Here is a 15130-nt window from a genome sequence, read left to right as displayed (position 1 = left end):
TATCTCCTGCCGTAAATATTGCTGGAATTCTGCTGGAATATGTGGCGTAAAACAATACCCATCGTATAGTTCTGGATTCCGTTTGGATTTGCTTTGAAAATATTTTAAAGATAACTTTATTTCTGAGTCTAAATATCAGTTTACATGAGGGCAGGCTGTTGTGAAAACATGCATGCAACACCTGTTTTTTATTCCGCGACTGTATACGTTGGGAATACTACCGACGAGGTCGATTTACCTCTTTCTCCAACAGTCAGTTATTGACAAGCCGTCATGACAGAGGTGGGATACGGGTGACTGGGCGTGTACTGTGCACAAGGTTATTGTGAAAGAGCCAAGGAGAGGCATGAATAGTCGCTCTTTCCTGGGCCTTTACTGTGCACAAGGTTATTGTGAAAGAGCCAAGGAGAGGCATGAATAGTCGCTCTATTCTGGGACACATCTGAGCCTGTCACCTCTGAATCCCTGGCTTCCCTGCAATACAAGAACAGTAACTTGGATCACTGTATATTCATCAGGAAGCTGCAGCTTGTATGAGAGTGCTTCGTCAAAGTTGGTGAGTAAACAAAAACCTGTCATGTATTCGAGTAAACTTTGAGTCGACTAGTCGGAAAAGGGCTCGAAATAGCGGTTATATAACTAATATTAATATAGGATATTTATAAAGCGCAAATACCCCGGCAACTAGTGCATGCTCAAGGCGCTGGTACTTTTTTTACATTAGATGCCAATCTCAACGGCACATGGTATTATCAATCTCAACTCCCTGGGAAGTAGGCGCACTGAGTTGTGGCTTTCTCATCCTAACGAGGTACCCATTCACAGCTGGGTGGACTGGGACACATAGTCACAGTACTTTGTCCAAGTTTACTGCACGTTGCTGTACCCACAACTAGGTGTTTGCACGTATTCATGTGGCCACCATCTGGTCATATACCACCGGATTCGTGGGTTCTTTTAAGTGCACAGCGTTGTGTACTGTACACTAGGGGTTGTGACAACACTGAAAGAGTCTGCACACAAAAGTTGACTCCAAGGTTTTTACACCCGGTCACAGGTGGGCGCGATCCCGACACCTCAACCTCGCTGGATCACGAGCCTGGCGCCTTAGCCAGCTCGCCCACGCCCGACGTCTGAAAATACATAATTTGAGAGAAACAAATAACTTTTTAACTTGAAATGGAGCTCCGAGAGAAGAGGGACTTCACTCTGAGCTTTTGTTCCCACAGGAGGGGCTGGGCAGAAGGGGGTTCGAATGATAACTTTTACATTTTTTTCTGTTCACGTTCGAGTGAGGTATTCTTAAATTACATTTGTGACGTCATTCCATTGTCTGTTCGCTCCATTACTTTTCAGGAATGGAGCGATGTGTACCAGTTTCAAAATAAAACCTTCATTTTGTCATTTTGACATTTAATTTTCATGACAGAAATATTCCCAATACTTCGAATGTAATTTAAGTAGGGTAATATCCTCGTAACTCTCCATTCCTTAAAAATAATGTGCCTCGGCCCCTCCGGGGCCTCGGCTCCATTATTTTTAAGCAATGGAGACTTACTCGGACATTACCCTCTACATATTGTGCTGACTACTTCCCTCACCTTTGCGCTTTTTCTGCATTTATTGATCTTCTGAGGGTGAATTAAAAAAACACTGAAGCACTACAATTTATTTCTGATCTATTTCTATAGATAATGAGCATTTACAGAGGTCAAAGAGTGTGGTAACGTACTTATTACCTGTGGGTTAACCGCATAATTAACTTCTTTCATATTACCATATTATCAGTCTATATTTTTAAACAGGCAATACTATATAGTTTGTATTCCACATTTGAAATCATCAATACATCAATAGGGATAATGTTTAAAAAAAAGGAAAAACATACACTCCGAGCTGCATAATTCAAGGAGAATACAGTGAGTGATTAATGCAGCTCTTAGCTTTTCACAACATCACGGCGGGGGGACAATAGAAATGGGCTTCACACATTGTATCCATATGGGAATTAAACCCGAGTCGTCGCCGTGACAAGCGAACGCTTCAAGTACCTGGCACAAGAAACTTGCAGTCTGTCGAGCAGAACTGCACCTCCGCTAAGCTGGCACGCCGTGATACTGATATATGTCAAACTTGGCGTCAGCACTTGCTCATTCAACTGTGGCCCGTGAAGATCCGGGTTAGAACTGGTCTTCAGCAACCCATGTTTGTCATAAAAGGCGACCAACGGGATGGAGTGGTCAGGCTCGGTGACTTGGTTGAAACGTGCTCTCGTATCTCATTTGCGTAGAGAGATGCTCATGCTGTTGATCACTGGATTGTCTGGAATATTGATGAGTGAGGCGTTAGACAACAAACAATCAATCAATCAGTCACCTGTAATTAAACAAATACTTTAAAATGACTCGTGCAATAATTCTGCTTTTTTGTAGTATGTATTATAAGAGAGACGGGTGTTTGGGTTCCATATAAACTTTGCCTTTTAGTGTACAGACTGAATGTAAAACTTCACATATTTTTTTCCTCCCCAGAAACCAGAAGATGTTCTCTGACATGTCGTCCAGCCTCGCTTCCATCATATTCCTGATTCTGACACCAATATACAAAGTTCTCCACGGCCTTATTTGGAGACTTACTGGGGTACAGTCTGCACGTGCAGCTACCAGCACGTGCTATGAACGTTCCGTCCATGTGCAACACGTGCTTTGGAAAAGGAAAGTGTCTCATGCGACGCCTTCAAATACAAATGAATTCTGGACTACACACGAAAGGTTTGACCATCCTCGAATCCTCTTGGACCCATCAGTATCTCTGTATAATATCACTTCAACAGAGGCTATATTTTTAAAGACGGACAAAAATGTAGACATCTACAGCTCTGACACCCATCCTTTCATGAAGTGGGCCCAGACTGTCAATGCTGAGAAGGTATACACCATTCCTGTGGAAGCCTTCCACCGTCTGGCGGACGAGACGGGAGACCCTCAGGTCCCTGTCATATGGCTCTCTAGCACTGGACGCTGTGGCTCTACTCTTCTCAGCCAGGTGTTTGAGAAGGTCCCCGGAACAATAACCCTCGGAGAACCAGAGGCCCTAATATCTGTCACAACGTTAAGTAAACTTGAAACCTGCCCGGAAGAGGAAGTTCTCAAGCTGCTGCAGAGTGTCATCAGGCTGCAGTGTAAGACGCTGCCAGGAGCTCAAAGAATTATTATGAAGGTCGCTTCATTCACATTCGCAGAGGTCAAGGTCATATGTGAGATGTTTCCTGAAATCAAGCACCTGTTTCTATACAGAGATAGTTTGCCATACGCCGTCTCTGCCAAGGGGTTAACTCAGTCGGAATTTCTCACAAAGTTAGCAAAGGTGATGATAGATTCTGATTTACTCGCGAGGTTCTTTCCAGGACTTCGACAGAGTCTGTACAAAATATTTTCACGGGTGGATCGCTATGACCATGACCTTGAGGATATGGCGGTAAAATTGTGTATGGTAGGACACACGATGATAATGACGTCAGCCCTCATGGCGAGATACACGGAGTTTAGGAAGAGTGGGATCCCGATATTTGCCGTTAAGTACGAAGAGCTTGTTAAGGAGAAGGAAGGAATGGTTAGAGCCTTGTTCCAGAAATTAAACATACCAGAGAAACATGTCTCGAAAGCTTTGGCTGCATTTGAAGTCGACTCACAACGAGGCTCGTCAATCAGCCGGAAGTCAACAGGAACACGTTTCCCCCCTGACACCGCGAGAGTTGTCCGACGGTAATATCGTTCTCGAACGATATGGCTTCCCGAGATTTGGCGAGAAGATAGACCTGCCTGGGCGTCTACAACCTGCTGTCTATTAGACTTAGTACAAAACATATTTCCTGCACCAATAGCGCCCTTTATAGAGCTTCGAAAACAATCACAAGTTGATCTTAACGCTGGGAGGTGAGGTGAGGTGAAATTGGGTTTAACGTCGTGCTTGAGAATATTTCGCTCATATGACGACGTGCATGCGTGAGTATGTGTATGTGCGGCTGCTTGTACTAGCCCAGACTGAAGCTGGTTTTATAGTGCTAGCCCACTGAGATACCATGCCGCAGTGAAGCATGAATACCCCACTCAGACACATTATACTGACTCCGAGCCGACCAGTCCTTGTTGTACCCATTAATGCCGAGCACCAGGCAGACACCAACAAGTACCATATTTTAACGTCTTTTGGTATGACGCGGCCGGGGATCGAACCCGCGACCTTCCGCTCTCAAGGCGGACGCTCTAACCACTACACCACGGAGGCGGTCGCCTTAACGCTGGGAGGATACAGATTACCACAGCATTTGAGGGAGGGAGTCTTGGTCACGAACCAATCACAAGCGCCAGGTGGATCGACGATCATTATTTTGCCACAATAGTCACCTTTTCTTTAGAAATATTGCCAACACGCTGCCAGGTAACATTGAATAGTATAAATATGTTTGGGTCTAAACTGACTTGGAGTCCCAACATGGAACATATTTACAAAGTGATTGGGTTTTTTTGCTTTACGACGCCTTAGGTATTGTAATCTTGATAATACAATACTCGATCTTTCTTTTATAGAACCTATATTCAAAGTATTTTAGTTTCCGACTGTCGGAATGGGAAGGATTGTTTTTCTGAAGACCTTTTAGTTATTCTACCTTGATAATACAATACTCACTCTCTTTAGAAGAACCTGTATTCAAAGCATTTTAAAGTCTTTGAACGGCATTTAGAAGTGATACACATAAAAGGTGAAACATTATGTCGACTTGTGTCTTTAAGTGTTGAGTGTCCACTCCTGGCATGGGAGTTAAAAACATATCCAAAATATATAAAATATTAGTGATTAATTGATTGATTGGTTAATTGCTGCACTCAGCAATATTCCAGCTATACGACGGCGGTGTGTAAATAATCAAGTCCAGACCAGACAATCTAGTGATCAACATCACGAGCATCTTTCTACGCTATTGGGATACAATGACATGTGTCAACCAAGTCAGCGACTCTGACCACATGAAGTATTTGTGATTGATTGATTGACAAGCATATGTTGAAATTCTAACCCGGATCTTCACCGATATAAACTAACTCTGTCTTTAGATGTTAACAAGTACAGCTGTAAGTGAAAACGTACTCTGTGTGTCTGTTAGGGCTGGCTATCGATATACAGATTGATAATCTAACATATGTTATATTTGGGATTACACTTTCTTTGTAAAGTACAGATGCTAGTACTTTTGTTTGGTTGAGTCCCATCCGGGATTCGAAAAAATGACTGACTGACTGGGTTTGGTTTTTACGCCGCTTTTAGCAATATTCCAGCAATATCACGGCGGGGGACACCAGAAATGGGCTTCACACATTGTACTCATGTGAGGATTCGAACCTGGGTCTTCGGCGTGACGAGCCAACGCTTTAACCACTAGATTACCCCACCGCCCCTCGAAAAAATGAAAGTCGGACAACTGGTAGTCTGGACTGCGAAGTTTGTGTACCCCTCTGTTAAATGTAAATTGGCACGGCTCCCACGGCCGTAAGCTATTTTTTAGGCGGCTGACTTTGTGTGCTGGCGATTAGGTGCCTGACTCTGAGGGTGTAGGTTCGAATCAACTCAACCCAACAAAAGTACTAGAATCTGTACTTTACAAAGAAAGTGTAATCCCAAATATAACATATGTTACATTTGATCACTTTCTAAATGGCATTGTGTAATCAGATCGATAATCGTTACATAAATATCGATCGATTATCGATAAATATCGGAGAAGTATCTTTGTTTATGCATGGGTTATTAGTAAAACAGCGTCCTAAACGTATTGTAGAAGCAGCCCAAGAATACAAGCCTAACTTTGTGTATTGTGTGTGTCAAGTTATATACGTTATTCTATTACAAAAGTTTTTTTTTTATCGATGACACTATTTTCATATCGATAATTATCAATAAAATTCAGATCAACGATTCCGATTATCGATCTTTTTGGCCAGCCCTAGAGTGGACTACCCCACAACCCTAACGTGACTGGAGATGAAACTATCGACCTTCCGCTCTCCTGGCGGGCGTTGACTCACTACCACGTATATACTCATGGCAACAAATAAGGGAACACATGAAAGTACAAGTGTTCCTTTATTCTTTTTCAGTTTTTTTCACAAGGTATGTATTGCACTGTGAGTGAAATACTGGAAATAAATAAAGGAACACTTGTACTTTCATGTGTTCCCTCATTCGTTTCTAATTTGGTCGCGGGTTCGATCCCGACCGCGTCATACCAAAAGACTTTAAAATATGGTACTTGTTGGTCCCTGCCTGGCGCTCGGCATTAATGGGTGCAACAAGGACTGGTCGGCTCAGAGTCAGTATAATGTGTCTGAGTGGGGTATTCATGCTTCACTGCGGCATGGTATCTCAGTGGGTTGGCACTATAAAACCAGCTTCAGTCTGGGCTAGTACGAGCAGCCGCACATACACATACACACGCATGCACGTCGTCATATGAGCGAAATATTCTCAAGCACGACGTTAAACCCAATTTCACCTCACCTCATTAAGATTGTTTGTAAACACTTGCATCATTTAGTCATCTTGTTGTACATTTTGTATGTACTTCATTATTATACTCATTTACCGCCGACGGTGGATTAGTTTGAGTGGGGCCGGTGGGATAGCCTTGTGGTTAAAGCGTTCGCTCGTCACGCCGAAGGCCCGGGTTTGATTCTCCACATAGGTACAATGTGTGAAGCCCATTTCTAGTGTCCCCCCGCCGGGATGTTGCTGGAATATTGCTAAAAGCGGCGTAAAACCATACTCACTCATTATTTTAAGTAATACGAGCGATGGAACGAGAGACTACCGACCGGGTGAGGGAATAAGAAAAAGATGGTCGACTCGGATTGATTACGGCCTAATACACCTATGAGCGCAACTGCACGCTTGCGTGTCTTCGAATTGATCTTCAGCAACCCATGCTTGTCGTAAGAGACGACTCACGGGATGGTGGTGAGGCTCGATGACTTGGTTGACACGTGTCATCTATCCCAGTTGCGTAGATCGATGCGCATGCTGTTGATCATTGGATATCGTGGAAGACAACGCTCATCGCGCCCCTCTAACGGTAACTAGATACCGGACATTTCAACATCGGAGTGGAGGGTATATGTGATCACTAGATTGTATGGATTATTTACAGACTGCTGCCATACTGATGTGTAGGCGTTGAACAAAACACAAATAACGTATGAGTGAGTGAGTTTAGTTTTACGCCGCACTCAGCAATATTCCAGCTATATGGCGGTTGTCTGTAAATAATCGTGTCTGGACCAGACAATCCAGTGATCAACAGCATGGGCATCAATCTGCGCAATTGGGAACCGATGACATGTGTCAACCAAGTCATCGAGTCTGACCACCCGATCCCGTTAGTTGCCTCTTACGACAAGCATAGCTATAGTCGCCTTTTGTGGCAAGCATGGGTTGCTGAAGACCTATTCTACCCCAAATAACGTATGTCTCAAAGCCATGGCATCAAGGTTGTGATCGTTGGTTCGATCCAAGCTTTGTCCCGATTATGATCCTGTGCCTTGTCCAGTAGAACTCGATTTACCTCACCCCGTTGTGTTTGGTGATGACCTCTGGCAGTCTGTTAAAGTTTAACGCTGCACTCGGCAATATTCCAGATATTTGACAGCGTTCTGTGAATACTCAAGTCTGGATCAGAGGTGAGGTGAAAGTGGGTTTTACGTCGTGCTTGAGAATATTACGCTCATATGACGACGTGCATGCGTGTGTATGTGCAGCTGCTTGTACTAGCCCAGACTTAAGCTGGTTTTATAGTGCTAGCCCACTGAGATACCATACCGCAGTGAAGCATGAATACCCCACTCAGAGACAGTATACTGACTCCGAGCCGACCAGTCCTTGTACCCATTAATGCCGAGCGCCAGGCAGGGACCAACAAGTACCATATTTTAATGTCTTTTGGTATGACGCGGTCGGGGATCGAACCCGCGACCTTCCGCTCTCCGGGCGGACGCTCTAACCACTACACCACGGAGGCGGTCAAACAGATAGTGAGTTCAGTTGGGTTTTACGCCGCTTTCAACAATATTCCCGCAATATCACTGGGGGGGGGGAAAATACCAGAAATGGGCTTCACACATTGTACCCATGTGGGGAATCGAACTTGGGTCTTCGGCGTGACGATCGAACGCTTTAACCACTAGGCTACCCCCGTAAACAGATAAACAAACAGACTAGAAAAACAACAACAGAGACGAACTGCAAGCGATGTAGCTTGTTTACTGCCAGACAGGTGACACTACAGACTCAGGATAGGAAACCATGGTCTAAGGGAGGTAACCCATGGTCAAAGGGAGATAACCTCGCAGACAGATGCTTCGGATAAGATGGCGGGGCCTGGCGTAAGGCAATGAACTCAGTAAATATATAATTTATATCTTAAAATGATGGCTATTAAAATGTACAGTGAGTTAAAAGTTACGATATAAACATAATAAAAGAAAGCTAATCATTCAGAAACACCCGTGTCTAAAAGTGTTGAACAAGATAAAAATTCAAACAATGTCTATGGTAAAATGATTAAAACCAAAATATAAACAACCAGAAATAGGATACCTTTAGTTCATATTCTCCCTACCGATATATATTTCTAAATCACAATTTCAATTCCTCGGTCAACTTGACTGAAAACATTTCCCCCCACTAAATTAAGAACAGTTAGTCCGGAACTATAGCAAATTCTTTCCACATTAATCAAGATTCATGGAAATATGATCCTGATATATCATTTCGATACCAAAAAGATATTTTTCCAATTTCAAAGACAATCGTGATGTGATGCCAGTGAATGGCCATCATCACTTTAATCTGTAAAATAGTTTTTTGCATCACAGGTAATTTATTGAGAATTAATTAACAAAACATTACTTTCCCAATGGAACAGAAACTAAGCTTCCAAACCTCATTAAATATGCCCCCCCCCTCGACTTAAAGTGGTAGATCAATATTAAGCTAAGACAATTCATGTTCAAATAGCTTGCCTCAACATCCATATGAACGATACGAGTCATATACCATGGCTAGGTGTATTCTACCTCAAGTACATACACTGAAATCTGATTATTGACTTTCTGAAAATATAATGCCAGTTTCCTTCAGGTGTTTTTTTCTCCATATATTAATTACAATACCATTCTGCTAATGAAAATATAGTCAGGGTCACATTTTAAACAAAATTCTTCATGAGCACTCATTTTATCCTTAAATCTGTTGTTCTGGCTTCTTGAGTGGAGCCAGGAGTTACTGGTGTCTGTTTTCAACAGTCTGTGGTAGAGCATCCTGTATGTATGAGTGAGCTTCACTACTCTGGTCCAATAACAAGCTGGGGTATCTTGAGTGGCCTTGATTACTCATCAAAATGCAATACAGGAAGTCCCAATCACAAACCAGTAATGCTTGAGAACATTTTAAATATCTCTGAAGTAACGGAATCCTTTAAAGTATATATATAAAAATTTACTGATTAATCAAATGAATTAAAAAAATTCACTGCAAAAGGGATATTTGGATATGAAATACTATAATCTTAAAAACTGATATTTGAAGTTATTTTAACAATTTCAAAATTGCATTGCCATTTAAAAATCTAAAATCTTCACCTTTGTAAAAAGGGCTAAGGCAAGCAAAATATAAATTGACAGAATTGTGGAATTCAATTTTGTATTCATGGAAATAAGTATACTTTAATGAAACTGGTTTAAAATTGTACACGAGCCCCAAAGGAGACCAGAACATGAGGACATTTACTGTACTGACGTGCCCCATTTTGTATATAAACCTAACCCCACGTGTCATTTAAAGCCAGGATGTGCCCTTCCTATCATGACAGTTATATCAGAAATAAAATGTAACTGAAACAAAGTGGAGTAAATATTCTTGGATAAGTCACACTCTAGGAAACACCTTGAATTCTTGCTTCACCTCGGACTCTGCAAATACAGTCTTCTGGGGATTTTAAGATAACAAAGGCAAAACAATCATTGCGAAACCCAGGAAACTGGAGACACAGATAATGCCCTTTGTATATGTAAGACTCCAATCTATGGTGTGTCTTATCCATGGATAAGCCACTTGCCCGATATTTTCTTCTTAAGTCTCAGGTTAACGATTATGATGGAAACAGGAAACATTGAACATGTCGGCATTCTTACTGTTGTGGCTATGGGAAGAGTGTGTGAGTGAGTGAGTTTAGTTTTACGCCGCTTTTAGCAATATTCCAGCAATATCACGGCTGGGGAACACCAGAAATGGGCTTCACACATTGTACTGCTATGGGAAGAAGTGCCAAGGAAAGAAATATGCCATAGATCGGAGTCTAGCACATACACTGAGAATAAAAAGAATTGCATCATTGGGACTAAAACCTAAACCATGGTTCCAAAATGGTAGATTGATCATATTTGAATAATGACAAAAGAATAAAAATTACACCCAAAATTAAGTAATTAAATAATTCTTGAACGCTTTATTGTATGTTTTTGTTAAAAATGAACATAAAACAAGTTATATTTGTCCAAATGTAAGAGAGCATGTTCATTATCTGGCAGACCTAACCACCAAGGCATGCGAGAAAAACTTATCACAAATGGTCATGCTTCTATTTCATCAGAATATATGCCTTAGGATAGTCCTCTTGATACAACGGAATTGGTCACCCTAGCCAAGCCCCATTTCAGAGAAAAAATTCTGTCATCAAATTTTAAAGTCGCCCACCCAATTGGTGTGAGAAAGGACAGATTGGGGTCATAGGTCAAGGACAGATTGGGGTCACAGGTCAAGGACAGATTGGGGGCGAAGGTCAAGCTACAAGTAGCAGCAACTAGGTCACATGACATGTGCCGGGTGTGGTACAATCCATACAAGTCTCGGACCGAGTACAGACATGGGTCATCTTGATAGCAATGCATTTTTAGGACTCTTGAAATCATCTTGAAGTTCTACTTAAGTTATGATAATGTTATGGCTACCGCCATCCTGATACTCAGTTGATGCTGTTTCTTCTTGATGCAAAGGTCTGACCTTGAGGGTTAACACACCCTGTAATTAATTTAAAGCACACTTCTTCAACAAGTTAAAAAACTCTTTCAAGCACTTTTTCACTGAACCATCAGTGACTATTGACAGAGCAAGGTACCGGTATATAGAGCCATTATTAAATTGACATGCCCATTAACAGAAAGGGCAGCCAACAAGGGGAAACAACTCTACATGGAGAGTTACCTCTCTTAGGTGGTGCTTCTTGATCAGCATAAGGGATGGTCTTAATTTTGAAATTTGCTTTTTCATTTCCCTTGAACATGATTTAATTTTCATCTTCACAAATATAAAGAAAGTATCCAGTTAACAGTTAAAAAAATGGATGGAGTAACATGTATGGATGTATGCATCCTGTCCAAGCTTGTGATGGCGTCCGCCCCTGGTCTTGGCGTAACGCGACAATGTTTATGCAGATATGCGTGCTGATGGTCATGTTTGTCTGTCAACGATGTTGCATGACCTTGACCTGCTGCAGAGTGGCTGTGTATGAGGCTACGTTCCTAGCTACGACATTGGGAGACTATGTACAAGTAGTAGGCAGACATCATTAACCTCCGCATCACGGAAACCTTCAGCTCCAAGCTTGAACAAACGATGATTCCTACCATGAGACTTAAGACAGACAACTGATATTGCAAGAAGCAATTATTTGTTGATTTATTTTCTCATTTAGTGAATGCTATGAAAAGCTTATGCTCAGTTGAAGTATGATGTTGGTTGTGCAAGAATACATCAGTTTCGATGCCTTGAAGTACAATGGAACAAAAGTATTAACTCAGACTTCTGCGACGCATCACATTCTTTACATTTACAGAAATTAAATGTCAAGGTGAATTTTAAGATTTATTCTAAAAAAAAGGCAAGGAACAAATCTGATTTGGGGATTTCAAAAACACAAATTGGAATATTTACAAAATTTTCGGAAAAACATAATCGTGGCAAGCCAAGACAAATCCTTGACAACAGAAACAGCAGGAGAAATTAGAGATTTCACCTCAAGCTTGGAACTGACGGTTTCACGGAGCGCAGATCATCACAGCGATGTCCGCCTACCGCAATATATTGTTTGCCTGGCACCTACTTGGGCCCAACCTTTCAATCTTAAATAATAAATAGTCACATTATAGCATACTTCAGGACCAATTTACACATTCTGTTTGTATCAAGCATTATATACAAGCAGTCGAATGCCGGTCTTTCAAGATCGGGCATCCAAGACCGTCATTCTTCAAACCCACACTTGCTGTCGAGGGCCTTTGTCTTCCGTGGAAGATAGGTTGCCCCGGTTTTATATACACTATATACAATTATATTGGAGGAACCGAACCCAGTGGTGACTAGCTTATTTACGCTGTTCGGGAGTAGTCGCAATCTGAAGGGTAAGTATGTGGGAAGTGCTTTAGCAGTCATTATCCTGCCCACACAAGATTATATACAATGAAAGTGTGTCCAGTTTATAAATGAATCAGTTGATTTGGCATTGGTCCGACACGTTTCTGTATGTCGGGAAAACGTTTGTTTTCATTCATAGCCTTTCTCCGATCGTGGCGAATGTCTTGCCGAGAGGGATTCACCACTGGATAACACCACACTTGGAAAGCCTGATGCCGATCTGCGGAAACAATTCTACAAAATTTTGGCTGACACGTTTGTTGCATATGGGCACACTAAATGTCAGTATTGCCCGTCTTGGTGCACGTTGGTAATGTAAGGGGTTTCTAACACTGTCATAGGATCTCTTTCTTGTTCAAGGCTAGCACAAGCCTGATCTGTCTGCTGGAGTCCATGGTCGGATATCCAATCAAGCCTGATCTGTCTGTTGGAGAGTCCGTGGTTGGACACAGTCAAGCCTGATCTGTCTGTGGTCAGATATCTAGTCAAGCCTGATCTTTCTGTAGGAGTCCGTAGTCGGATATACAGTCAAGCCTGATCTGTCTGTTGGAGTCCGTAGTCGGACGTACAGTCAAGCCTGATCTGTCTGTTGGAGTCCATGGTCGGACATACAGTCAAGCCTGAACTGTCTGTAGGAGTCCGTGGTCGGATATATAGTCAAGCCTGAACTGTCTGTTGGAGAGTCAATGGTCGGATATATAGTCAAGCCTGATCTGTCTGTTGGAGTCCGCAGTTGGACGTACAGTCAAGCCTGATCTATCTGTTGGTGTCCATGGTTGGACATACAGTCAAGCCTGAACTGTCTGTTGGGAGTCCGTAGTCGGACGTACAGTCAAGCCTGATCTGTCTGTTGGAGTCCATGGTCGGACATACAGTCAAGCCTGATCTTTCTGTTGGAGAGTCCGTGGTCGGACATACAGTCAAGCCTGATCTTTCTGTTGGAGAGTCCGTGGTCGGACATACAGTCAAGCCTGAACTGTCTGTAGGAGTCCGTGGTCGGATATACAGTCAAGCCTGATCTGTCTGTTGGGAGTCCGTAGTCGGACGTACAGTCAAGCCTGATCTTTCTGTTTGAGTCCATGGTTGGATATACAGTCAAGCCTGATCTGTCTGTTGGAGAGTTCGTGGTCGGATATCCAGTCAAGCCTGATCTGTCTGTTGCAGTCCGTGGTCGGATACCTAGCCAAGCCTGATCTGTCTGGTGGAGAGTCCTTGGTCGGACATCCAGTTCAAGAGGCATAAGCTTGTCAGGGAGAGCGTTTACCCCCTTGTTACCAGAGCCAGGAAAGCACTGTTCCAGAATTTCCTGTGTTGCCATCAAGACCTACGCAGCACTCGTTCACTGCATCAGTCCACAGCCTTGGTTTATCGCGTCAGTCCACGGCACTCTGTATATAATCCAAGACATAAGGGAGCCCTGTCACTCAATGTGGGAGTTTTTGCAACAGCAAGATTCTCCATCCCTGCACCACCATATGTGGAGCCCGCTCTGAGCCACGATCTCAGAGAGGAATGAACCCCACCCCTACAGATGGCACACTATACAAACACACCTAGTTCCTAGCCCGACGTTAATGGCTAGCCACAGGGCTCTGTTGAACGCACACCCCAACCATAGGGGACTCTTCTCCCCTCTCCCCTGCACCTCCAGTCCGGTTGTGTTGGCCTGTGGGGTCATGACTGGTCAAAGATGTCGGAGCAGCTGTGGATGTTAAAGCGTATGGGAAGGCCGAGGGAGGCCATCCTGCTTGTTGACCGAACTGTCCATATTGTCCAGGGGATGATGGGTACCCGGCCAGCTGCATGTTCACTGAGCCCAGCTGGGTGGCTTCTAGGCTGTTCCCGCTCGGATGATGATGAAGTGCATGTACATTGCCGAGTTCACCTGAACCGGCCATGTTTGTAGCGGAAGACAATTCCGGTGGGGGCACGCCGCTGGGGGCGAAATTCGTGCGGGCACTGAAGCTACTTCTTTCCGGGTCAGAGTAGAGTGTTCCGAGCATTAGGTTCTGCTGGGACGTTCCGGTCGTCCCACTGAGGATTGAGTGGCCAGACTGATGTAATGACGTGGTTGATGTCGACGATGAGGGTGAATGGTGATGATGCCGTTGATGCGAGTGGGAATGTGAATGCGACCCATTGCTATGGCGACCGTGGAGTTGGGATACCTCCGCACTGGTCCAGCTTGGCTGCTGTGCAAGTGGGTGATGGTGTGCAGCGTGGTGCGCGGTTGTCGTGACGACGGTTGGGCGGTGGTGAGGACTCTCACAATCCATAGTGGTGTAGCCGCCGCCTCCTCCTCCTCCCCCTCCTGTGTGCGCCCCCTGGTGGTGAGCTGCTGAGTGGGATGACTGCATGTGTAGATGTGGGTGGTGTTGGTGGGTGGGGTCAGACCGCGCCCGACCACTTGACTGGCTCAAACTCACTGGAAAGGAGACACAATATGTTTTAGATAATGATGCTGAACACACAACAAACTGAACGGCACAACAATGAGAATAGTTCCTGATAAACAGTTTCATTTCTAAACACAGGAGCCTACGTATGATATTAACCAAAACATGTTTTGGAAAATGATAATTTAGGCCCCAAAATACTCACATTAACAAAT

The 15130-nt window shown here is 43.5% G+C and overlaps 3 protein-coding genes across 8 annotated transcripts in view; 1 reads left to right on the top strand and 2 right to left on the bottom strand.

Annotated features, from left to right (window-relative positions):
- Positions 1-382: 382 nt before the first annotated feature.
- Positions 383-3768, top strand: LOC124279228. The gene is made up of 2 exons (XM_046715040.1): positions 383-556; positions 2532-3768. The coding sequence occupies exon 2, from the start codon at positions 2542-2544 to the stop codon at positions 3766-3768; it is 1227 nt and encodes a 408-aa protein (XP_046570996.1). The 5' UTR covers positions 383-556; positions 2532-2541.
- Positions 3769-10535: 6767 nt separating this feature from the next.
- LOC124279211 lies at positions 10536-13837 on the bottom strand. Its single transcript, XM_046715014.1, has 2 exons — positions 13382-13837; positions 10536-12960 (listed from the first exon to the last, which is right to left on the bottom strand). Exons 1-2 carry the CDS (start codon positions 13835-13837, stop codon positions 12802-12804), a joined length of 615 nt encoding a protein of 204 aa, XP_046570970.1. The 3' UTR covers positions 10536-12801.
- Positions 12044-15130, bottom strand: part of LOC124279209 (dual specificity tyrosine-phosphorylation-regulated kinase 1A-like) — a 98481-nt gene continuing 95394 nt past the window's right edge. For 4 of the 6 annotated variants that reach the window (XM_046715011.1, XM_046715008.1, XM_046715009.1 and 1 more), the window contains exon 9: positions 12044-14944. In XM_046715011.1, the coding sequence (XP_046570967.1) occupies positions 14091-14944 (854 nt within the window). In that variant the 3' untranslated portion in view covers positions 12044-14090. The remainder of the gene's footprint in view (positions 14945-15130) is intronic. The other 2 variants (XM_046715012.1, XM_046715013.1) reach the window with 1 other exon arrangement.

This window comes from Haliotis rubra, unplaced genomic scaffold (assembly GCF_003918875.1).
Source record: "Haliotis rubra isolate DU_JTF1 unplaced genomic scaffold, ASM391887v1 Scf248, whole genome shotgun sequence".
In the NCBI taxonomy this organism is placed as follows: domain Eukaryota; kingdom Metazoa; phylum Mollusca; class Gastropoda; order Lepetellida; family Haliotidae; genus Haliotis; species Haliotis rubra.
Note: the sequence above shows the minus strand (reverse complement) of the source record. Positions and strands in the feature narration are given on the sequence as shown.

What these genes read in the sequence shown, in the direction of transcription:
- LOC124279211 (XM_046715014.1), bottom strand. Translation starts at nt 13,837, where the DNA reads ATGGCAACACAGGAAATTCTGGAACAGTGCTTTCCTGGCTCTGGTAAC. An exon ending in GGCTTGACTGTATGTCCGAC is followed by an intron (nt 12,961 to 13,381) that starts CATGGACTCCAA and finishes ACTGTGTCCAAC; the next exon opens with CACGGACTCTCCAACAGACA.
- LOC124279228 (XM_046715040.1), top strand. Translation starts at nt 2,542, where the DNA reads ATGTTCTCTGACATGTCGTCCAGCCTCGCTTCCATCATATTCCTGATT.